Source organism: Heliconius melpomene, chromosome 6, assembly GCF_056956725.1.
Source record: "Heliconius melpomene rosina isolate 202511_hmr_F chromosome 6, ASM5695672v1, whole genome shotgun sequence".
Lineage (NCBI taxonomy): Eukaryota > Metazoa > Arthropoda > Insecta > Lepidoptera > Nymphalidae > Heliconius > Heliconius melpomene.
Window position 1 is genome coordinate 7,329,678 of NC_140394.1, and position 25,025 is coordinate 7,354,702.

Sequence of the window (25,025 nt, forward strand, 5' to 3'; positions counted from 1 at the left end):
ATAAATAAATTTCATTTTCATTGAGTGGAAATCAAATTCACAACCTGTTGTGTTTCCAGTCTAACATAAGATAAAAATAAATATTAAAGTAACTATTAACTTTAATACTATATGTTAAAAAATTTTCACATCACTATCCGTACTAACAAAATATTTATTTTATACTGCCAGATTCATTCAGCAAAAATGCTAAGAAACACATTGCTTTTATTTATTTTCAAAGAAAAACCAAATATATTTTACGCTTCCCTGAAAATTAAACAGTAAAGTAGAAAAATCTCAAGTTTTGCTTGTTTAGTCTTAGCACCATAACATAAAAGGTTGTTAAACAATCTCCGCGCCATCTCAACGTGTTTCCGCGAGTTTTCCTCATTTTCCACTTTACGCACAGCGAGCACAGAGGTCGCGCTGCGCCTCCCCTACGCGCAATCGATATCTGCGCGTTCCAACCCTCGGAAAGGCCAGCCAGCCTGTCACGTCCAGTCACGCCAGACCGCCCGCCTCGACCCACTACATCGCTTATAAACTTAGAAACCCATTTAAAATGAATCACTGTAAAAAATGAATAAATTCGCGGTCCGTGACTGACGTGGTGTCCGCGCGTTCGGTTTTTCAGTGCTGAGGTCGCGAGTGGTTATTATTTGAATAATGCATTTACATTTTGAAAGGAACGTGAACGCGAAATGCGACTGTACGATACTATCGCTGTCGTGGATGGGCAAGGTTCCCGATGAGCTACCCGAGGTGAGTACGCAACCCTGACTTTTATTCAATATTGGAGACGTACTGAAGCCGGCCTTCTGCATTCTGTTGATTAGATAATTAACTATCAAGTATAATACTGTTTTGTTTTAGTATTTCTAGTTAAAAATAACTGTAAAAGCAAACATGTATTATTATATTATTATTCTGATTTTCTAATTACTTTATATTTAATATTTTTGTGTAAATAAATAAATAATATATATAATAAGATAACGAATCCAATAAATATATGTAGTAAGTGAAAAATGCAAAAATAATTTCCAGCTTCAAGGGTAGCGAGTAAATTAGCAAACAATTAGCGATCATTAAAAACTATGTAACGAATGTGCTTCACCGACCCTGCGCGTTATTACAGGACATTAAATTTCCATTACCGTTTAGATTGAATTCGATTTGCATGTTCGGCCTCAAAAAAAGGCAAAATAATTCAACTCCGTCGTTAGATACAGATTTATTAAATAGAAGGGCCATAATGTCGTTTACTTATTGGATTGTCGCCAATAAAAAAATTAGAGGAGGAAGAGCTGTATAAAGTAATTTTATGCTACTTACTACTAGAGTTCCAAATGCGGCTTTGCTCACTTTAACTTATTTTCGTAATATAGCCAAAGCGTATTTATTTTTAAATATATTTTTTGTTTTATAAAAAGTATCTTATTTCCTCTTAATACCTCTTAGAATGTGATGTGTACCCACATATTTTCAAGACAATCGGTTGAGTAGTTTTGACGTGAAAGCGTAACAAACTTACATTCACATTTATAATATTAGTGTGATTATGTATTTCCTAAAATCTTAATTGTAGGTTTTCTTATAAACATTATTCACTTGTGAATTTTAAGAGGGATTTGTTTGGTCAAATTATTATTTTACTATGTATTTATTAAACATATTGATAACGGCTTTTATTTACGTGTAAACTTAGATATGTTTGTAAATATTACTAGGTTTGTATCTAGGTATATAGAAAGGTAGATAGATGAAAAGGCAGAGAGAACCTTGTATTACAATACTCCAGTCTCTATTCCCACCCATTTTAGAGATCTTGTGCTAATTATCCAGGCGGAATCATACGTTACGTATTGTTTTATCAGTTCAGAGGAATAAAAGCATTCCCATGGCTTAGAATCAAATCTAAAACTGTCGCTTAAACAAGCAAACGAATGTATTTTGTAAAAAAAATTTATGATAAATTAATAAAAAAATAATATTAACCTAAATAATAATAATGAAATTGCATAATTCATATTATGTTGATTTTCAATTATTATATATTTTTTAAATTTTACAGAATTATAGGAAATATATTTTTATACCTAGTTCAGACCAATAGCCTTTCAAATTGTCCGCCTTTGTAAGAGTTTCATTCCACTTTTAACAATGGGCACACAGAGGACCCGTCTACGTATGTGTTCAATGCTTACATAGAGGACGATAACTGAAATATTTCCAAAGGTTTCTAAGTCTTCGTAGCTAAAGCCATATTCAGTCGCGTCAGCTTTTACTTTTTATAGACGAGTAATATTAAGAATTGAGATACCTTTCCATATTTTTACATTAGTATCAGCTATCATATTTCTATTCCATTAATGTTATTGAAAAATTATAATGTGATTATGGTTATCTGTTTATAACAGCGTTGTAGGTACTTTGTTTTTGCTGATAACTTATTAATATGTATGTTTTTGCACTATTATTAATTAAGCAGTTAAAATAAACTTGTAAGCTATAAAATATTTGACTGAACAAATTGTCGCTTAAGTCTGCTATAATTTTTTTGGCTTCCGCTTAAATCCCGTACATAGCCGGGAAGGCAAACCTGGGAACCTAGTGTTAAAACACTTCTTTTTCATTAGCACACTCCGTTCCCTACTTTCCGCCGCCTTTAGTAACCAGAAGTAATGATTATTAAAAAAGATACTAAGTTCAGCATCTTTTCATAGTTGACTCGTATTTTTGTTTGTTTAGATACATAATCAACATAAATCTCAAAGATATATCGTATCTACCCGAAACATATATACCTACCTAGGCGTCGCGTGGGGTTGGCTTATAAAAGCTTAAATCGAACCCGTTTAAACCGAAGACCGTAATTTTGAAAGCTTAGCTCTATTATTTACTTACACTCCTTGCAATATTCTCCTACAAGAAATATTAATATGAGTTAGGTGTCATAAATTTGAAATGTTCTGTATTTTTTATAACAAAACAGAGAAGGGGCAGAGGGAACTTAGTGTTAAGACACTATTCTCAATTCTTTGTGGAGCGGCGGAACTCAACGCCACGGTTTGCTTCGACACCAGAGCGAAGTGTTTTACTTTTACAAAAAAAAACGACTGTTAGTACTGAACGGATTTAGATGAAACTTTACAGTTTATTCATGAGCTACAATGTATGTAAAGATTTTGGCTATAATAATTATAATGACAAATTATAGAGGACGAGCCGTGTTTGGGTCGCTAGTGATCATATATGCTATTTTATTATATTAAATAAATACTTATATGTGCTATTTTATAAATAGACCTAGGATCTAGCGCTTGTTATCTAACAAAGCGAAGCGAACTAGAAATATTAATGTTACGCAAACTGAAAGCCTTCGACGCGACGTAATGAAACAGAAGTTCAGATGTCTGCAGTCAAGTTGCGATGTTAAGTTTCAAAGTAATAACCAAAGTTTCTCTTTAAATGTGCATTTATTATAATGTAAGTATAAAACATTTGTCCATGTCCTCGGAAAACTATTAAAAATGTTTTAAACCGGTTATAATTTACTCGTACATAATAGGTATGTCGGGTCTTCTGAACTCATTAAACTTTTACTAACATTAATTTCAGTCCAGAAAACTTTGCAAATCTAAAAATATGTTTTTTAAAGATTTAGATACAAAATATATAATAGGAATATTATATAAAACAATTACTGAAGTAAAGGCCAAACAATTACTGAGGTTTACGGACGACAGTTTTACATGATAAACACACGATAGTTTTATAAGAAAACATTAATGAAAAATTGCAGTCTTATAAAGAATGATAAATATAATTTTTAGGCTTTAAGACAAAATTAGATACAATATAAGTCAACGCTAATTTATTTGCCGGCAATTGCAAAATGATAACATGGTAAGCAGATATATCTTAGAGTTGATGTTAGTTTTAAATTAATAATTACTTTATTATATGCGACCATTTTTGAATTAAAGTTAGAGTAACCTGAATAGTTTCCTATCTAAATTTCTCATTTTTCAGTTTATACTTATTAGTTTGTCTCGCTCGCAATTTTAAGTTTTCCAATTTTCGTAAGTCATACTTTTAGTTAACATTCGTCTCCTTCTGGTTTACGAGTTCGATTATTTTTTTTACTTTTAATACTTTAGATTGGTCAATTGCTATAAAGAGTAAAGAACCTCGTAGATAGTGATACGGCGTAGAAGCCTTGATGGAATGTGTTTTATGGATTGTAAGGCGAGATGGAACGGTTTCTATTTACTCTATCCGGCTTATATCGATATGAGAATGTACAAATACAGTGATAAATCACGATCAATTTGTTTTGTTATAAAAGCATATTAAAATATTAACAAATCCGTTTACGGTACCCATTGCTATGCGTGCTAACTACAACTAGGTGAGGAAAAGAGATTGCTGAGTCTAACTACAATTTATTGTATTAGATATTATCATTAATTATTATACTGGGTTTTTATGTATTTGAACGTACCTACTTATATAAAAGTAAGGTAGTAGTGGTCAGCTCTTTCATACAATTTCTTTCGGGGGCACTTATGTCATATTAGCGACTCTCTTCTTAACTCTGCTATATTTCAAAATTTTTCATTATGTATATCACATTAACTTCTTCTTTCTCTTCTTTCTCTCTAATCACTATTTACCTTGCATCGTCGTTTACCGTTGCTTTACCACTTATTATCACAATATTAATAACTCAATAAATTCCTAAATTATGTCAAAATAATATTTTGTTAGTCGAACAACCAACACTAATAAATTTGCATATTCAGCATGCAATCACAAACAGGTCCCCGCCTCTTCTGAACGTCAAAGTTTATTTCCACTACGTAAACAACGTTATGCAATGAAAATATCGCACCCACCTGTCATTTACATGATTTATCTATATGCAAATAGATTTTAATATAATTCCTACATTATTTTGCAAGATTATTTTTATTATAATTTTTGTAACTGCCCACCTTTGACTAGCCCTTCTTCCATTTTACAGTGATAATTTGAATTTAGAACAGCTTTTGGTTTAGCATTGTCCATGGTATTATAGGTACAGCTGGAAGTCGTTGAGAAATTATATAAAACTGTAAATTGTGACGAATGTGAAACTTAATAAAATAATATTATTAGAATTTAATGTCGTACTTATATTGTGAATTTTACTGAAAATATCTGTCAGGGTCCATCTAGTCCTGCAACTCACTTAGTATGGTTAATTGGCAATCACTCCTCCATCTCCGGTCCACCCTTGGTCCACCCTGCAAAGATACATATGTTTGTAATAACATTTTACGATGATTGCTTCTAAAACTCGTTTCAATTATGTTTCGACATATTCGATTACTTGACGGTCCAACTTCGTAATTTTATATTTTCATTTATGATATAGTCGATGGTTTTCTATTACATTTTGTATTTATTTGTAGGTACAAATACAATTTTATTTACTTTCAAGTAGTAAGCTGGGAGTTGATTTGCTAGAGGCAATATATATAAACTAGCGGATGCGCGCAGCTTCGCTTGCGTATTTAGGGGTGAATTCTAATAACGCATGAAACATGTATTCGATGAAATATTTTTAAGAGTCTAAATTTCAAATTTTTTAAAAATCGGCGATTTAAAGATTTTTCCATACAAACTTTCAACCCCTTATTTGCACCGTTAGGGGGTGAATTCTAGAAAACCATGAAACACGTATTCAATTAAATTCTTTTAAATATCTAAATTTCAAATTTTATAAGAATCGGTGCCGATTTAATTTTTTTTCCATACAAACTTTGAGCCCCTATTTTACCCCTTTAGGGGTAAAATTTTTCAAAATCCCTTCTTAGTGGATGTCCAGATTACGAAAGTAAACATCTGTCCAAATTTCACGTTTCTACCATCAGCGGTTACGGCTGTGCGTGCGTCTTACCTCAGTCAGTAAGGACAAGTCCTTTTATATATATAGATTACTTATATTATAAGTAACAATAAATCCTAAAGAATAACGCCACTGTAGCATGTTCTTACTGTATTTTTGACTGCACATTTTTCTTCCTGTTTCGTGATGATCTGCTTTTTATAGCTTGAAATCGTAGTAAAATGAAATTAAATTAAATCAGCTTTAGCAGCCTTTCCCCACTTCCTGCCGAATTATTTAGGCATTGCGTACATATAATAATACTGTTTATCATATAATCAAAAATATCAAGTACTTTTTATTTAAATACAAAAATTATACTGTCTATGAGTTTCAAATAGATATCAATAAAACGTACAAAGTTAAAATAACAGAGATCACTGAGGCCCGGTTAAAGAGGATCCTCGATGTGACCCTTTCAACCCAGGCTTACCCTTCATCCAAATCATATACGACAAAGCGTTTGTGAAAGCATTTGCTAGAATTTTCAGCCTCTGTTTTACAATGAATTGTTGTTGGACTGTTCTATTTGATTCTTTGAATATGCGAGTAATAAACAGTAGTAGTTTGTGAACGTTTATGAAAGTTTTCGCGAATAACAGATTATTAATTATTTAAGTCAAATTATTAAATAAATTATTTATATCTAATAACATATTTACGGAATTAACTTTTCAATAGTAATATTTTTTGTTGAGATTAGGCAGAGGGAACCTATGAACCTAGTGTTAAGGCACTCCGTTCCGTCATTACGACATTGCGTATTGAGACGGGAAGCCGCGCTTTGCATCGTTACCAGAGCGAGGAAATGACAATATTAAATATTTAATTTCCTTTAGTGGGCATCCATCTCACAAGCTGTCGCGTTTACAGGGGGTACTACGAGTACCTAACTATTCCTAGGAGTAATATTTTTATAATTATATATATATATATATATATATAATACTAGCGGTCCGCTCGCGGCTTCGCCTGCGTGAACTACGTTATTATTAATTTCTGTCTCCATGAGCACCTACGTCCTATAAGTAACGTCCATGCAAAATTTGAGACTCCTAGCATTTGTAGTAACGACGTTTCATACAAACTTTCAACCCCAAAAACAACCCCTTAGAAGTCGAATATTACAAATTCCCGTCTTAGCGAGCACCTACGTCCTATAAGTAACTCCTATGCTAAATTTCAGATTCCTAGCACATGTAGTTTCTGAGATTTCGTGATGAGTGAGTGACCTTTCGATTTTATATATATAGATAGATTTATATATATCTAGTGATTGTAACGATCTTATCAATAATAAAATAATCACATGTCACAGGAGGAAGGATGGAAGCTGAACAGAAACAATTACTATCAAGAAGGCTGGCTGGCGACGGGCAACGTGCGCGGCGTCGTGGGCGTCACTTTCACGTCCTCCCACGCGCGCCGCCCTCACGAACTACCCTTGCGTACAAACTACAACTTACGGGGACATCGATCTGATGTAAGTATCATAATAAATAGTCTTATTAATTTTATAAAAATCTTTTTAGATTTTTTTCGTAACGGATCGCTGTCTGTACATACCAAACATGCAAAAAAATATTGGCATTTAATTACGTAATAGAACCAAAAATAACGATTTTTATAATTTTGTCTGTTTGTCTGTGCGTTTATTCATATTATCAGAAACGGCTTAATCGATTTAATTTCAAATTCCACTATTGTATTTTGGCAAGCTTCCTTTGATATTTACTAAATAAACACTAAATATTATTTAGTGTTTGTTTCCTTTCAATCGTCCAACTGTTTTAAAGAATGTTGTACAAAAAAATTGTTATAAATAACTGTTTTATTAAATTAGCTGAAGCTTTACTTTCATTATACTTTTAGACATTGTTTCTTAAATAATATTATAATTGGAACCCGAAAGTAATGCAAATTAGTAAATTAAAATAATTATTTAGTTCAAGCGGGCGAAGCCGTGAGTGGGTCGCTGGTTTATAAATATGAACAACAATACGTAGCGAATACCTACGCCGTAGGTAACATTCCAGGTGCCTACGGGCGTCAGTCCGCGTCGTAGCCGTCAGCTACGCAGCTACATTTTGGAGCATAATTACAAAAGTAACATATTCTCCTCTACAGAATAAATAATGATAATAACTTATTTTTTGTCTTAAGCATAGTTACTTTTTGGCTTATTTTTAACTTATTATAAGTTTTGGCAATAAAAATAATAAAATCTTTTACATAGAATATGGTCTAAGTTTAAAATATGGCATATATTACTGAATATAAATTAAATTAAATAATAAAAGGCCAGTCGTGTCGCAGGGGCACAAACGTGCAACTGTAAACGCAAAAGGTCGTGGATTCGATTCCCACTCGGGGGAAAGAAATATTTAATATTTTCGTTCTGGTTACGAGGCAAAGCGTAGTATTGAGTTCTGCCACACAACACGCAATCCCTCTAGAATTTGGCGGAAAGTGGGGAGTCTTAATGGGAATAAAAAGTCTTAACACTAGGTTCCCTCTGCTTACCCTGATATGTGCAGAATACAGCGTAAGATATACAGCGTTATAAGATTTTTATTGAAAGTATATTGAATTTTTTAACGTTCATACGTGACTCAGGTCCACTAAATAGTGAGAACAATGTTTTCTTAAAACATAAATAAGGCCTGAAGGTCGACATTTGCACACTATAGCAATTCGCTTCTAAATACTACACACATTGTAAAGCGAGGCCATACAATGAAAATAATAAGGTAATTATATAATATCATAGTCTAGAATAGGTAATATTATACTTGCTTATACTCTTATAAATAAAATCAACTCTTTCTCAATTTTATTAATTTAAAACAATATGTAGAATTACATGATTTGAAATAGTTCTAAGATTTATACACAAAATTGTCTATATAAATATTATAAAAATATGAAAGTTACTTGAGATTTTATTAACAATAAAATAAAGCAAAGTACACCACTAAATGATATTTTAAATAAAATATTTCGCCGTAGTATTCTTTGATATTCTCAACACCAACACTACTGTGACTGCCACAAAGCCGTAGCGAAGTTAAACAAAACCTCGCCGTAAGAAGCTTTCAACAAGAAGCTAAGTTAGATTACCTTTTAACAACTTTACTTCAAGTCAGCTTTTAAAAATTTTATAGCGTACCATGACTTTTTAATTTTTTTTTATATGTCTTTTATGTTTCAATTTTAAATTTATTTGTTAATTTCATCTATTCTAAACGAAGTTGGTTCAATTAATTTTTCTTTTGCAAATTTGCCAGTTGGATATTTTTACCGTTGTAAAAAACATGTCAAATAGATTAATGTATTTATTATATTCTCTTTAATATATATATACAAAAGCTTCTTACGTAATTTAAGAAAAAGACTTATGAAAATACATGACTATTTTGAGAAAATATATTCTTAAAAATGGAAACCTTGGACGGTTTTCAAATTTTAAACATTAAAATTCTTTTCGTTTTTTTATAGTGAATTACTACATAAAGTCAATAATTGAGATTATTAATGGTTTTTCACCCTTTCGTATATTTATTATATTGATTTGTATTGTAAGCAAATAAAAGTCGAGTCATGCCAGCGTTTATGTACTTTGAAAGAAATGATTTATGGAGGCAAATGAATAAATATTCTTTTGGCATTTCAATGAATTTCGGTAAGAATTTACATTCTTAAATTCTTATTATACTTTATTCTTTAGTTTATAAATGCCAAATATGATGTATAAATGTATTAACATAGGATAAGTTTTAATTGTTACTAACAAGTGGACTAATGTCTTAAATAAATAAATTTATTATTTTATTATTATAAATATAAATTCCAAATATTATCCATTTTGGGATTTTTTATGTACAGGGATACAGCGAGAACCAAAAAAAAGAGCATTTTTTGACGAAATATACTTACATGAAAATCGAAATTCGGGAGGTGTAGAGTTCTGGTACATCAACTACATTATAATCTATTTAAATTATTTGTAAAATTTATTTATTTAGTTCTTTTTTTTTTATTACTTGTTTCTTCTTTATTACAGTTTGCGGCACAAAATTTTGAATGCTGTCGTTTTTATTATTCTGAAACTCTCATAATATGATATGTCAAATTTAAAAATATTTATTCTTTAACATTCCGTGCAAAAGGCAACTATTGCTTGGCGAACTGCCTAGTAACGTTTGATATAATATCTAAGTTTGGAATATAAAATAGCCTTTATTTAAGTATTTAGTGTTTAGTTATTTAGTGGATACCATAGTGTATTAATATAAATTCAGTATAAAGTTTAGTAATAAATAAAATATATAATAATATATAATATCATTTCGCATTACTATTGAAGAAATTTATTCATTTGGGGTTCGATTCCCATTCGAAAAAGGCAATTTTTTATTTAAATTTATATTTTCATTTCATCGCAGTAACACCAAGACAAAAAGCCCGGCGTTGAAGTGCGCCACTCAGTGTCTTAACATAAGGTTCCCTCTGCCTACCTTGTTGTATGCGGGATCAACTTCACGCTGAAGCTCATTTAATTTATAAGACTGATTTATTACATTTAAAAATAAGAAAATTATTAATTTAAAACGACATAAATATGAAAAGAATTTAATTTTATAAAAACCTTTCAGCACTGTGCCTTCATTATGGTACGAATACAAACAATGCCATAATAAAGCTCATTACGATACCTACACAATGGCGCTCGACTTAATAGTTGGCCCTCGTGGTGGTTTTAAACCGTAAAAATATTTTCAAAAGTATACTTTTGTCATCTTCACACGCTTTAAGTGGAATGAGGATTTTTTTTACGAATTAAACTTTCATTAATATTTTATAATTAAAAAAGTAACTTTTAAAATTTATACTATCAATGGTCTTTTTTTATATATCGTTCATGTTTTTAAATAGAAAGTGAAGAACGGAGAAGTATTTCCAATGAAATAAACAATAATAATTTTATTTTATGCAGGTTATTTTGGTGAAATGGAATGAACCCTACCAAAAACTGGCATCATGTGATAGTTCCGGAGTTATATTTGTATGGATAAAGTACGAGGGCAGATGGAGTATCGAACTGATCAACGACCGCAGCACTCCAGTCACACACTTCTCTTGGTCACATGATGGGAGAATGGCTCTGATATGTTATCAGGTAAAATATAATATTATTACAGCTAACGCTCAAGTGGAAAATAATATAGATGTAGATGTTTATTATATCATTAAACATGGAGTTTTTATTGTATGGCGTATATAAAATTTATAGAAACGCCAAGAGAAAGAAAGTTAAAGCATAGTACGTAAAGGAGAGAGAGGAGAGAGCATATACATACGCACAACCTTCTTGTAATTTATATACTAAATATATTTTTGTTTATTAAAAATATATATATATATATATATATATATATATATATATATATATACCAATATTAACAACCAAAAGCTTTTACAAATATTACATAATTATAAAGTCAGTAGCGGGGCTCATTAACATCCAGAGCAAAGACTACACCTCACTCAAGGTTGTATATCTAACTTGGTATAATTTAATTTAACATAGTAGATGTTAAAATTGTTACTCTAAAGTTAAAAGTAATACTTTTGAACGAATGAAGTTGGCTAAATTAATAATTTTCATAGAGTGAAAATTATTTTGTAAAGTAGTTTATTTAACGGGTAATATTTAAAACATACTTTATAATAATAAAAAAACATAAATTCATTACTTCTATTCAATTGAAGAGTTTTATAGTATAGTTTTTACAAATTAAAGCGAAAAAAATGGCGATCTATACTCAACCTTTAGTTTTTATTGGCATATAAGATTATATAACAATGCAGTATAAAATACTGTGGCATAGCATAACATTCTTTGTGAGTTATTCATAAAGTAGCCTTATGTCACTCGCTCGAATAGCTTTGATCAAAGAGCTAATTAATAAGTAGAGATTTTATTTTATAAAATACATTTTATATGGAACATGTAATGTTCTTTACATTATTTTTAATCAATATCAACTAAAATAACATTTTTGATTAAATGTATAGTGTAGATATTGAATAAAATGTATATAATTATATTTAAATTAAACTACAAAATAATGCCGTGAGTAATTTAAGTTAGAGTTAGAGTTGAGTAGAAGTTAGAGTTGAGTTCCGCTACTCGACATACTCGTACATGTCTCAAAGAATGGAACGCGGATAACGGAATTTGTTGACTCTCCATTTTCTTTGATATATTATGCCGGATAAAGTGAAACCTAAAAAAATATGTTCTTGAGGTTTTGTCCTTTCGTAAAATATTGTTTTATGTATTTCTTACGTTCAGATCCAAATAAAAAAAGCTTTACTTTTATTATTATTTTTAAAATTAAAATTATAAATAAGATTATGAAACTAAACTCGGTCTATGAATCTAACTATCTATGCTATTATAGTAGCTATGTGAATACACTAATGTAATATGTCTCTTAGAGACGAGAAATATGTCGCTCCAATTTGCTTAAAAGGTTTCCAAGAACTCGGTCGAGCAAAGGAATTTGACACTTCGAAAATAAACACTTTCCACATAAATTATGGTAATAGGTCTGCCTCTCGTTAGCTGTGACTTTAACGTCACGTGTGATATATCTAATACTTATAGCTTTATTAGCTACCCTTCATAATACTAGCCAAATACGAATATAAAAAACCATTTGTTTACATCAGTCTGATCAACAATAGTGTACAAATACTTATATGTTTTAATTTGTAAAATAATTCTCACTATATAAAATTTATCGTTTATAAGTTAAGTAGAGTACTTAAGTAGAGAACGGAGTGTTTTAATACGAGGTTCCCTCTTCCTACTTTGGTGTGTGCGGGATACAGCGTGAAGCTAATTTAATTTAATTTTTTAATTTATCATTTATATGTCGTATTGGCCCACATTATAACCCTTTTTAGGAGCGAGCTGGCGGCTTGTCACCCGCTTTACTTTATCACCTACTTATTCAAAAGTTTATGTTGAAAATATTTTATCTTGAAAATTGTAGAAAAACATGATTTTCCACTATAAAATATGGCCATTTTTATAACAATTTTTCAAAAAAGAGTACTATTTTTCTATCAGGATGGCTTCGTGTTAGTAGGATCAGTCGCAGGTCAGCGGTATTGGTCGTCGATGCTCTCTTTGGATGCTCGTATCACATGTGGATGCTGGACTCCAGATGACAGCCAGGTGTACCTTGGCACTGCATCCGCTCAACTAGTCGTAATGGACGTCCACGGAGCGATGGTTTCGCAGGTGAGGATAAAATGGAATATTTACTTTTAAGGTTCAACATTTGTTTATTAAAGGTTATTCTAGGCACCATTATGGTCCAGTTATGAAGTGTTGGAGTTGTCTTTAAATAATATGTGGAGTTTAGTCAGACATATCCTCTATGAATCCAGCAAAAGGCAATTTTTTTTGCTTCACGCTGTCTTGTATAACATCGCCATTGCATCGTTACTAGAGCAAGGAAATGAAAATATTTAATTTCCTCGAAAGGGAATAGAATCCATAGCTTGAAGCGTGTACAGTTGCATGTGCTGGTCGGAGATGGATTAGAAGAGGAGAGGAGAGAGTTATACCATCTAGCTCTAAATATTTTACATAGGTATAATAAGTTTTGCCCGAAACTCTAAAATTAGAAAATATTAACATATGAGTATATAAAATAGATAAACGGAATACACCAATTAAAACTTTCTTCACAAGTTAATTACTGCAAAGCTTTAATACACGTTAAAAGTAATTAAACGTACTTAGGTAATAGCAAAAGCGACGTGTGCCTGTATGAGTTCCTTTAGGACTTAATTAACATTTTATACCTTCCTTAGTTCCTTTGAAATTGCTTTTCAATATTTATACTCTCCTTTGGCATTTACCATATATGCTCCAACCTGACATGTAAGAGAATGAGATAGAAAAATGTCAAACAGAAGGTGCATACTTAAGTTATTATATTCTACATTAGAATATAAATAACAATATTAACAATCATAAATATTATCTAAATAAATGAAACACAATTTTTAAAGGGAGGAATGAAACAATTCAAGGAAACTAATAAAATGTTTCCCCCTTGGAAATGGCAACAGGAACGTGTTTAAGGGGTTACAGATCTTCGAGTGGTTAGACATGTCTGCTTACGAGTGCTTGTTGACGACATTTTTTTCCATGTGAATAACAAAATAAAAAAATCAAGTGCATAGTTATGACCCTTCTATTTTTTATATCTGTACCTAGTGCGTCAGAAGTCACAATTGAATCATTTTAAATGTAGGTATGCAGAGGGCATCTAGTGTTTAGACACTCCGTCCCTATTTTCCGCCGAATTCTAGAGGCATTGCGGGTTGAGTGGTTGAACTCAACGCCGTGTTTTGCCTAGATACCAGAGCGAAGAATTGAAAATACTTAACCTATCACATCTACAGTCACACACTTGTGGGGCACAAGCGCCACAACTAGCAATTATTATATTTAAATTATCAAAATAGCAAAAATAACGAAATAAGTATAAATAATATGCATACAAATTTTAACTTGTAAATAGTTTAAGGTACCTGGCTCGTAATAAATTTAGCTTCTGGCCGTATTGGTTTTGAATCAATGCCAACCTTCTCTTACGCGCTCGGCGAGTGCTACCACTTTGCCAAATTCGATTTATTTACTACATTGCCACAGGGAGCAATTGTTACTTTATAAAACAAACGACGCGAACTAAGTATAAAAAAATCGTGTACTTAAATTCACAACCATTTTGTTTAGCGCACAGTCAGCCGCTAGGTCACTGTGCCACAATGGAAAAATATAATTTGTAAATGAGAAAATTATCGAAATTTAAATCTATTCAGGTGCAACTCGTCGCAGAGGGTGGTATAACGTCAATGGCTTGGTCTTGCGAAAAATTCAAAATGGAGGAGGGAGAGGAGAGTGTAGAGACTAACGGTGGCCACGTATTGGCGGTCGCTCTCGGCAACGGAGAGCTGGTGTTGTTGCGGGGACACGACGACGTCAGTCCTATCCGAGTGCACACTGGCCTCAGGGGCAACACGCTGGCTATGGAGTGGGCGAATTCGAGGGAACTGCTTGCGGTTGCTGGCACTTTAATTGCTGGTACGTATACGTATGGACAAATGAAAAGAATTTCGGTAACATTTGAGTATATTGCGATATCACATCGTACTATAAATTACGATATTTTATTTAAGTTTCTATTAAATTTAAATTTATGTAATATATTATAAACAAAATATATATCTTTTTTAAACTACGAGTGTGTAAGACAATTCCACTCTTCGAGGCGTGTGTCCCATTTACAGGTAGTATGTTGATGTTGGAATTTCAAAACGTAGACACCATATTGTTTGAGTTTTTCTTTTTGAGGTATATCTTTGCTGTGATAAATGGCTGAAGCTCATACTTACTACTAAGTAGGTTTTATACGATATACTTAGTATTTATGTCGTGCTTGTTTATGACCTAATGTATAATGTCTCTATGTTTATGTCATAGCCAACTTTATATTAATATCTACATTTAACTGTTCTACTAAAACGAACGCACTTAAATTTAACGCCCTATATAAAATTTTAAGCATACTTTTGCTCTAGTCTTTTCATTTTTATGCTTATATATATTTTTCTTAACGCCTTTTCATGTAATTATAAGTTGTGTTATTATAAATGAGATACTCACTCGAACTGCTAATACAGTAAGCGCAATTAATAGTAGGGAAGTAAAGTTGCGAATCCACGTGTTTCTCGAGTCTTGTCTAATGTAACGTCTAATAAAACTTTATGCTTTTTCTTTTATGTATTTTCCTCTATACTTGTAAAGTTCTTATTATAAAAAAAGTAATTAGCAAAGGGAACCTGGGAGGCTAGTTTTAAGACATCCCCTGTATTTTAAATTACAATCTCCTTTGGCATGACGTAAAAAATTACAATACAGACAGAGAGAAAATTTCGAAAAGAATAAATTAGTTGAAATGAAAATTAATAGGTATTTCATATAAAACAATGTTACAACTTTATATTTATAGTTCATTTCAAATAAAATGAGTGCGTTTGCCCGCAAACGTAGATCTATCAACTTTTATAAGTTGTTTTCCTATTGACCCACAATCCCGAAATTGGTACGGAAGCCTCGGTGGGTAAGTCCGACTCGCACTTAACCAGTTTTAATACTTTAACTCTGCTATATGACTTCATAAATGAATAGCATCATTAAGTCGCGCTCAGTATTACAGTTTCCCACTGACTAAAGTGGCGACTGGTGAAGGATACTTTTGTACGTTGCAAATGTAATGAGGAGCTTGTGTAATGGAACAACGGACATGTATAATTATATATACATTAAAATGTGTAACAAAATACATATAATTGTATAATAAAATTGTTTTGCTGAGCATGTCGTTAAATATGTCTGCGTGAATACTTCTAACGCTTATATCGTTATAGCTTAGTTTGAAATTTACAGATCTTTTAAATATTAATATGACTAATTCATAATTATTTTACTTTTTATAATAAAGAAAAAAAAATTAAAGTAACTTACATTTTTTTCTCACAATAAAAAATACATACATATATAGTACGCAATAAAAGTTATTTAACGTCACTAGATTTATCTATTTGCTATAATTTATAGAGCCAAATGAACCAGAGGACGCACCGCCATATAAAAACGTCGTAAAGTTTTATTCGGACACCGGGGCACTTATTTACACCGTCCCCATTCCGTACACCCAAGTAAGTACGTTCGTTCTTTATTGCAAGCCAACAATACGAGAAGCTGTCAAGATGTTTTTTTTACAAAATGTAGAATACTTCTTGATACTTGTTTTTGCGTTTGAATAGTAAAGACTTCTTAATGTTTGTAAAGCAGATTTTCACATTAAATTTCTTTTTTTTTGCAAACTTAAACAGTCTTAATCATTGTAGAATATTATTTTATTTACATTCAATTTTACTTATATACCTACCGTACGTATCCGGTCTATCTAGTTTAGGTGCTTATTAGTGAGTCATATAAAGAAATGGTTTTTTTTTCATTCAATATATTCGTGTACAATATCTCCACCTGAAAATCTATTTATAACTATCAATTTTATATTACGGTGTTATATAAATTCTATACTATAGGCTCGAGTTACTGCGCTGACCTGGGGTCACGCAGCGAGACGTTTGTTTGTGGGGGCCGGAGGCGCCGTGTGCACAGCACGAGTGTGGCGGGTGGTTGCGCCTCTTCAATTGTTGGCGCGGGTTCGAGCAGCTGCAGCATTGAGGCATCCCAGATTAGCTGCCAAGCTACCTCTGCCTCCTCGGTTACAGCCTGCCTTAGCGAGCCTATTTGCGCACACTATTCGGGTATGTTATTCATTTTTATATTATTTTACTTAAGAAAATCTTGAAATTTATCAACTTTCTTCGTATAAATATAAAATATTTTAAATTTAGAAGCAAGAAAGTGAAGTAATTATTTAATGGAGAGACTTTTATTTAAATCATAATCAAATTACCGCTAAATACAAATAAATAATATTGTTACTTATTACAGCGCAAACAATGGTTATAACAATTTTAACTGTTTACTTATTCATCGAATACTTTGAAATAATGCCTGTTTAAACCTAACGCAGCTGCCAAGTTACTTTTACTGCCTCTTTGGCACACCACCAAATCCTAACAAAATATATATACATATACATTGTTGAATTTTGCCTTTATTGCATTAAATGTTGTATATTTTATCGATAGAGAAATAAAGACGTAAAAGTTATATATAATAAATTTAAGAATGGTCAATATTTTCTCCTCCTTTGTAAAAGTTTTAAATTAACCTTTTATAATATAAATTCAATGCAATCTAAATGTTGTGAAATATTTAGTTATACAATAAGAACGCGTATTAATCGTAACATGTTGAAATCTCGTTGCACACGAAATAATTAGCACCAACTAAACGTATTATATGAATTTTTAATACGTTTAGTTAGTGCTAATTAGTATTAATTTAAAGTATGTTAAAATATTTTTAAAAAAGCTGCTATAAAACAAATATTTTTTTTAGTGCAATGTTCCCGAAACAAACGAGCTAAGGCGTTTTGTGTCACGCCCGCCGGCCGCCGGGGGCCGCCTGCACTGTACCATGCTGCGTCACGACGACGAGGAAGCTGGAGCCTACACGTTATATCTAGAGCACCTCGGCGGATTAGTGCCGTTGCTTAAAGGACGAAGAACTAGTAAAATTAGACCAGAATTCGTTATCTTCGATCCTCAAGCAGAAGGTATTTTTTGATAGTATTTTGTTAGTATTCCTATTTCTTGAAATAAATACCGTAAAAAAATAGTTTAAAGCTATACCAAGGTAGACATTGAATGTTGAGCGGCAGACCCCACAATCGTGCTTTTTGTTTTTTTTTTACAAAGCGAGTAAATTGAGATAAAACACTCCTTCGAGTGGGAATTGCGCTCACTGCGTCTCGAAGCGTAATGTTAATGTAATAGTTTTATACGCTTTCAATATTATTTTATTCATAAATTGAAATGTTACAGAAGGCTTATCAAGTATAACAAGAGAATCGAGCAGCAGCAGCAGCGGCGCGGGCAGCACATCTAGCAGCGGCAGCGGGGGCAGCATTGGCGGCGGCATATCTTCCCCACGCCCGCCGCGAACGCCACGTGCCCCCCGTCGCGCTCCGCGTCCGCCGCCGCCGCACGAAGACTCCTGCTCCTCGGATACGGAGAGAGAAGAAGGTTTTATATTATTTGATGTCCACTCGGTCCAACGATATGGTTTTTCTAATTGTATTTGATTTTTTAAAATAAGCTAAAATTTACTACTACTTTCGTAGGGTGCTCGGGGTCTCCAAGGTTGCAAAGACGTCGACGAGCTCGTGAAAGACGAAAAACACGTAACTCTACCGATAAAGATGAGACCCCTGATGAATTAGCGTATATAGATTCCTTGCCAGAGGTAAATAGTTATATTATAAGTTGTATGATTATAATATTGACCATTTCAATACCTTTTAAAATTTTTCAGGATGTGCGGTTAGTTGAGGTCACTTCTAATATATGGGGGACGAAGTTTAAAATGCATGGTTTGGCTAAAAATGTTCCAGCCAACCTTGGACAAGTGACTTACAAAACTTCTTTACTACATCTTCAACCGCGTCAAATGACTCTTATGATTACAGAGCTGCGAGATGATTACCCGGTAGGACCAGATCCAAATTTTAATCCAAACATTTTTTCCGAAGATGAAGAGGAAGTATTTCAACCTAGTGAAACTGATTCTCCATCACATATGAATAATAATATAAGAAAAAAATTCAATCCTTCCATTATGACTGACAGATTGACTAATACTAATAATATAATAAATAGTTCTGAAATATATTCGCCAAATAATAATTCGAATCCAGCGTTAGCGAGAGCCGAATCTTACGATGAGTTTCCTTATATTGATACAAGTGAATTAAATAATATGTCAGAAAATGTTTTTAACGCCAACTCTGTGAGGCATCCAACACAAAGTTCCGAAAGGCGCGTTAGCAACACAGCAACGGTGTCTAACCGTCACGCAATATCACCCTTAAGATGTGAAAGTTCCGTACCGACGTTACAATCTCCAAAGAATGCCGTAGCACCTACAGATATAATATTTGAGCGACCCTCGCCACAGACTGTCACGTGCGGTGGAAGAGGAGACTTTTGTGGAGGCCGGACTGATTATAGTGTAAGAGATAATGTATCATTAAAAGGAAATTTGTCCAATATTGATCAACAGTTTAATTTAAATCTTAGTTTAGAGCCTAGCAGACAAGTGACTATTAAAAAATGCGATAACCATATTGCAGACAATTGTCTTTCTAAGCTGCGAAAAAATATTTGTAATCGAGGTGAAACGTCCTTTGAAATGAATACCAGAATACTAAAATCGTTATGTAGCAAAAACTACGAACACGAAGTTCACCCTGATGCCATGAACAAGCGCACAGAAACTTTAAAAAATTTACAGAAAAGTGAAGATCTCAAATATATTGACGAAGAGACTCCAGTCGAAACAAACATAAGCAATTTGACTGACAAAGTACGAGAAGGAAGAGTACAAAGAACGACTACTGTCGTTCCAATCAGCCCCGTATGCGCGAGTATACCGGTATATGATACGATGACGCGAAGTTGCAGCGTTGGATATTTAGACCTAGTTGATCCGCAAGTTCTGCACGCACAAGTTAGCTTAACAGCTTTACGTGGAGATCCACCAAGACGTCTCATACTAGTCAATAACAAAAGACAGCGGCGCCCAAGACGGTATTATAAAAATAGCGATGCTAAACAAATAGAAAACATTAAAACACCAAGCTTAAGAAAGTGTGGTAAGTCGAAAAGTTTAGATTCTGGTGAATTATCCATTACCGCGGAGAAGAGTAAGAAACAGACGAAAGTAGAATTAAACGAGAAACAAAACACCGACGCGAATTCAAGCAGTCATAATAGTACAGGTGATGATAATAGCGGCAACAGTACAGAGGAGGGCCGAGGTCGACGACCAAGGAGGGACTACCCCACGTGCTCGACGTGCAGGCACGTGGCGCCGTGCGAGCGCCGCGCCGTCGACGGCTCGTTCGCGTGCGCGGCGTGCCCGACGTGCCCGCCATCACCCGCACCGCGCGCCGCACCCCCGGTGACCGACAGCGACTCCGACTACAGCAAGTATTATAGTTAGTAGTAGATGCTTTTTCTCATCCGTCTCCTCCATACTTCAACGGTGAGATAAATGCGGCCACGAATCCGCAGCTAGGCGACGTAGACCTGTGCACTCCGCTTCGCAGACACGCATGTGGCTTTGCGGATTAGCCAATGTTCATTGGATCTTACAAGCGAAGAATTCACACAAACTTACTCCAGTGTAATTATTGCCACGCTAGTGTTAATTGAGACATGCACATATGAAAGTTTTTGAATCTAGAAGTCTTATAACTATTCTGTTGATAGAATGCTTACTAATAAAAAATATGTTTGTGGATATGAGATTAAAACTGTAAAATAATTGCATTAAATTACTATGTTCCTTATAACCTACAAGTAACTTATGACTAGATAGTTAGCTTTGAGCACATTGTTAAGGATTACGTAGTTTAAATATATCTTAAGGTGCCTATTTACGTTCCTTTCATATCTTTATTAAAATTAGCGATGAATATATGTTTTTTATACTAAAAAAAAATGAATACCTATTGTAGGTTCTTTGGAACAACTGGCCCTACGCTTGTTAGCGTCTCGCTCGTCGAAGAAGGCGAGCGGGGGCGCGGCGGGCGGAGCCGTGTCGCGCGAGAGCAGCTCCGCGCCCGCGTCGCCGCGCCTGGCGCGCTCTGCCGCGTCGCCCGCGCCCTCCTCGCCCGCGCCGCGCGCCCCCCGCCGGCAGCGATACTCCTCTGCGTCGCCTATTAGGTAGGCCTCCACTGGCGGAATTACGTGTGACAAGTGATTGTCAAACTTACTCCCTTTATTTTGTATTTACCTCATATATAGTGTCTGGAGTGGGGAGAGAAGTGGAGGTCGACGTGTCTTAACAGTAGGTAGTTTCTGTTTATCTTATAATATACGGCATAAGGCATGAAGCTGAAAAAAAGTTCAAAAAGTTGACTTAAATATAACTAAAAATCTTATGTAACGGTTTCGCCCGCTCAATTTTTTTGGATTACAACAAAATTATACAAAACCATTCTATAAACTATAATCGATGTTGAATCGCATTCTAATGCATGCAACAACTACTACGTGCATATGTCTAGCGCAAAAATGCGGCTCCGCCCATTTAAAGTTATTGTTATATGATAGCCATATTATAGTAATATATTTGTAACTTTCAGACAGCTGCTAAATTCACCTCTTCTAAATCGACGGAGAAATAAAAAGTTGTCGGAAAGCTCTGACGATGAATACTCTAATGGATATAATGAAGTTAACAGTAAAAATTATAGGGATCTTGAGAGTTTTCAGAAAGCTCAACTTAGGAATAAGGTAATTTGACAAATATATATTAGTAGTGTAGTAAGGCGACGGTTGTGGGTTCAATCCTCACTCAGGGGAATGAATTATTATTAATAAATATTTTCATCCCCTACCCTGCTGTGTGCGGAATAAAATGTGAACCTAAAAACTAATTTGAGGTCGCCTTTTATATTACCATATTATTTACTATACTATTAAAACTGGTTTTACAGCTTAAGCGTGCTGGTGGTACCATAAACACGGCTACGTCTTCAAACACGCCCGAGAACCGTAGCACTCGCCGCCAGCTCGTTATGCATAACAAGGCACCGATGTGGAATGAGAACAGCCAAGTATACCAACTCGACTTTGGCGGACGAGTCACACAGGAATCCGCTAAGAATTTCCAAATTGAATATCACGGAAAGCAGGTATGTGAATGAGTAACGTCTAGCCAACTATACATAAAAGCAAAACCTCATTTCCTTCTGAAGTATAAAAAAATTAGAAACTCAGAATTTTTAGTGGGTACACAGTAAAGAATGCACAAAGATAGCCAAAATCAATAAAAGGGATATCTTCAAAGCACCCAATTTAAATTCTATTCTGGCTTAGTCCCATGCAAAACGAAGAAAAATAAATTTAATATAAATAAATTTAATAAAACATACATACAAACATATTAGAAATATTATAATATATACATATAAATATATAAATATAAATATATAAATAAACGTATGTATTTATTTGTAGGTGATGCAGTTTGGGCGGATCGACGGAAACGCCTACACCCTCGATTTCCAGTATCCGTTCTCCGCCCTTCAGGCGTTCGCCGTCGCGCTAGCAAATGTTACCCAAAGACTGAAATGAGCACTGGCCGTCACTTACAGCAAGCGGCTGCGATCCTACGGTTTTTATAACCGTTGTGGTGCGTAGATTAGTGTTAAAATCATCGCCCGGCTGTAGGAGTGAACAATAGAACGGACTACCATTTTGTGAAGTTTAATTAGTCTTTGTTTATGGTTAATTTATTTAAATATTCATAATTAGAATTTAGAATATTCCGATAAAGTGAAGTTAAGTAGGTAATTACAGTCCAAATTATTGATGTTCTGCAATAAAAGAATAAACTCTCGAAGGGAAATCGTACGACTCTTCAACTGTTTTAAGCATTGTATTACTTTAAATTTATTTTCTCTTGAACTGATTGTTATTTCTGTTAGATAGTTATCTCTTATAAATTACACGGCGACATTAATATCTACATGTATGGATGTAAATACTTTAATGTAATATTTAATAGCTTAAACTTATTTCGTAATAGTATTTAAAGATTAGAGTAATTCATTTTGTCAGGTATTTTTACACGAGCGTAGATAGCTTAGTAAAATAAATGTCTCAATGCGAAATTATAAGAACAAAATACTTTGTTGTCATTGGGACCAGCAACTGGAAATAAGTAAATAATATGAGGTCTTACTTTAGCTAATTTTTGAAGAAAGAATAATATGATATTATATGATATTATAATTTTGCCAAATTTTAAGATAATCTACAGTGGAAGATGTTACGACTCTACGATGTACTTAATCTACAGTGGCCTTCCTACTTTTGTTTGAATTAATGTAAGATAGAGATCCTTAATATTGCCGCAATCGTTATATCGAATTGCTGTCACTTAAATATGAAAGTATAAATTATTTAAATGTTATTGCACTGAATTCATTGTTTTATATACACCGTGTTTATAGTTTATTATATATAAAATGGTAGTTATATTCATTCATCATATATATTTATATAATATTTTGGCCTATAGATGTTAAGGCATAAAAAAAACTTTGTGTGATCCTTCTCACATTTTATTTAATATTACAATTAATGTTATAATTTAAATGGTTTTAATATTAAGTATTTTGGGAAATTGCAATGTGTCTGTCTGTAGGTGCATGTTCGTTGTAGTATTATTGGTCATCTTAAGCTAATAAAACCTACAAGTTGACAAGTTATATTTCCTTGACGTCGCAAGTCCTTTATAACAAAATATCATTAGAATACTTAATTATTAATAAATGTCTAGATAATAAATTATAATTTACAAATAAAATAAGATTTTCTAAGTAAAATTTAAAATCTTGTTTCACAAAAGCATAATTAACATATTCTTTTGCAATAGTTATACAATAAAAATATTTTAATTCATCTTTAAAATTATATAGGTATTACCTAAATGTCGTATGTTGAGCATTTTTTATAACTGTATACATATCTTTGGTTAATTAATATCGGGTAAGTTTTATCACTGTTTTATTTAAATATTGGGTCTTAAAAGGTAACTCTATCACAGTCATTCCCAAACAAAATATCTTAATAAAAAAAAGTTATAGTCGCTATTTTTTTATTAAATAGTATTTTTTAAAAACGATTCGTATCAGCGTACTTGGGCAATAGATGTACATTATTGTAAATTTCTTTCAAACTTACACGAATAAATATTAGATTAGCATTGACTATAAAAAATATATTTGCTGATACTGCAATATTAATTCCGTTCCGTTAACTTTAGTACTTACAGCCTTAACTACGACTCGTTGACCGTACTGTATTATTAGCAAACCATTACAAAATGGCTTTTTGGATGCTAAGACTCTAATTAGTACATAAAATAAACATACAGTGCAAATAACATTTTTTTTGTCAACTTTATTCAGAGACAATGGTATTCGCTTAGACATCGGACTTATTTAACATTTAAATTTTTTCCTGCTCTCATTGAGTTTAAGACTGCACTTGTTGTAAATATGTGTTAAGTTATAATACTATCGTTAATTAATCCACTAATAATTTGATATACTTATTAATTTTATAAATTAAGTAAATATAATATTTTCTGTGTTAGCTAATAAATGTGATGTAAGAGCTAGTGATTTGTTTTGTTTGCTCAATATACTTATTTGCTTTTGTTAAATACTTGGATTTTGTAATTGTTATACTTAAATCCGAAAGCTTTTTTATTAATCTATCGGTTGTACTTATATATCTA

At 32.9% G+C, this 25,025-nt stretch overlaps 1 protein-coding gene across 1 annotated transcript; it reads left to right on the forward strand.

The window, feature by feature from the left end:
* The first annotated feature begins 398 nt into the window (after positions 1 to 398).
* Positions 399 to 24,817, forward strand: LOC146538289 (uncharacterized). The gene is made up of 15 exons (XM_085186315.1): positions 399 to 744; positions 7,236 to 7,400; positions 10,914 to 11,096; positions 13,059 to 13,232; positions 14,828 to 15,089; positions 16,626 to 16,726; positions 17,120 to 17,344; positions 18,048 to 18,264; positions 18,533 to 18,733; positions 18,832 to 18,953; positions 19,023 to 20,706; positions 21,229 to 21,436; positions 21,859 to 22,009; positions 22,213 to 22,410; positions 22,736 to 24,817. Exons 1-15 carry the CDS (start codon positions 649 to 651, stop codon positions 22,850 to 22,852), a joined length of 4,104 nt encoding a protein of 1,367 aa, XP_085042441.1. The 5' UTR covers positions 399 to 648; the 3' UTR covers positions 22,853 to 24,817.
* The last annotated feature ends 208 nt before the right edge of the window (positions 24,818 to 25,025 follow it).